Consider the following 1,284-nt stretch of genomic DNA (forward strand, 5'->3'; position numbering starts at 1 on the left):
ACTGAGGGTTGCAATCCGTTGCCGGACACGGAAAAAGACAAAAAGACAAAAAAAAAAAAAATCTGCTAAAACTGTAAAAACATCATACACGGAACTTATCTTACAATAACCATAAATAAAAACCAAGGACCAAATAGATTAGAAAGAAGACAGAGTAGGTAGGGCACAGCTCAACTTTTAAAGGAAGCGCTAAGAAAAATGGTAGAAATATACAGGGCGCAAAGAGCTAAATGTATTAAGTCTGCCGGGAGAAATCAAGACTGGCAATGCATGCCGGTGTCCAAAGGCAAACATTCAGAATACTGCAAAACACCTCCGCGGGCTGATGTGAGCAGCCGGTATGCCCTGCCCCAACCCTCTAGCGTGACCTGGATTCCACTCAACTACGCAGATGAAAAAGAACTCACCCTGGGGCTCCTGCGAGGCGAGCGGACAGCTGGGATCTGTGGGGACAATACCGATTGATCACACAGCCAGCCCCCGGTTTTGAACCCCCACCAACAACCCCCTTCTTAGCCCTCACCTCTGCAGCATGGGCCACGATCTTCTTCAAGACAATAGGCTTTCTGACTGGAGGATTCGCGTGGGGTGGCTGGAGAAGAGGGGTGAACGTGAGCTCTACATTACTCCAGGGGCCTCTAGAAAAGGGACCGAGAAACCCGGGGCTCACCTGAGGCCAGATTTGAGGAAGGATCCTCGGGAGATCAGAGCCTGATTTCCTATGGGACCTCCGCAGAGACTCAGTAGGGGATGGGGTTCTGGGCCCTGGAAAGAGAAAAAAGATAGGAGAGGTAGACTTTAGAGAATGGGTTCTGGAGAGAGCGAGAGATTTCCTAACAAGCCCGTTGGGGGCGCCTTCCCAGGGAGAAGAGCCTCCAGCGGCGATGGCGGGGGAGGGCCTTCGCGGGCTGCTTCCCCCAAGAGGCTCGGCCCCCTCTCTCCCGCGCGCGCTCCGCTCACCAGAGCGCTGAGCGGTCCCGTCGGACCGCGTTCGCCTCCCAGACATATCTAGTCTCGGTCTCGACCTACTCCGCCGCCGCCGCCCCGGACTCGCGCCAACCGGGAGGGGCGTCTGCAGCAGGAACCTTTCGAATTACCCGCCCTGCTAGGGAGGAAGCGGAAGTGACGAAGATAGGCGGGCCACTACGCTCGGATTTCCCCCCTTCCTCCCCCTCCTTTCCGTCCAGCAGAGGCGTGGCCCGGTGGCGTGGTGGCGTCATCAGCGAGCGCCGCACCCGGAAGAGACGTGGCAGCGGAGGGATAATTGGAGCGGCCGGCGCTGGA

The 1,284-nt window shown here is 56.5% G+C and overlaps 1 protein-coding gene across 1 annotated transcript; it reads right to left on the reverse strand.

The window, feature by feature from the left end:
- Nucleotides 1-383: 383 nt before the first annotated feature.
- On the reverse strand, nt 384-1,042 carry LOC103584595 (sororin-like). Its single transcript, XM_008565534.1, has 4 exons — nt 961-1,042; nt 671-765; nt 524-592; nt 384-443 (listed from the first exon to the last, which is right to left on the reverse strand). Exons 1-4 carry the CDS (start codon nt 1,004-1,006, stop codon nt 384-386), a joined length of 270 nt encoding a protein of 89 aa, XP_008563756.1. The 5' UTR covers nt 1,007-1,042.
- Between the last annotated feature and the right edge of the window lie 242 nt (nt 1,043-1,284).

This window comes from Galeopterus variegatus, unplaced genomic scaffold, assembly GCF_000696425.1.
Source record: "Galeopterus variegatus unplaced genomic scaffold, G_variegatus-3.0.2 Scaffold68072, whole genome shotgun sequence".
In the NCBI taxonomy this organism is placed as follows: Eukaryota; Metazoa; Chordata; class Mammalia; order Dermoptera; family Cynocephalidae; genus Galeopterus; species Galeopterus variegatus.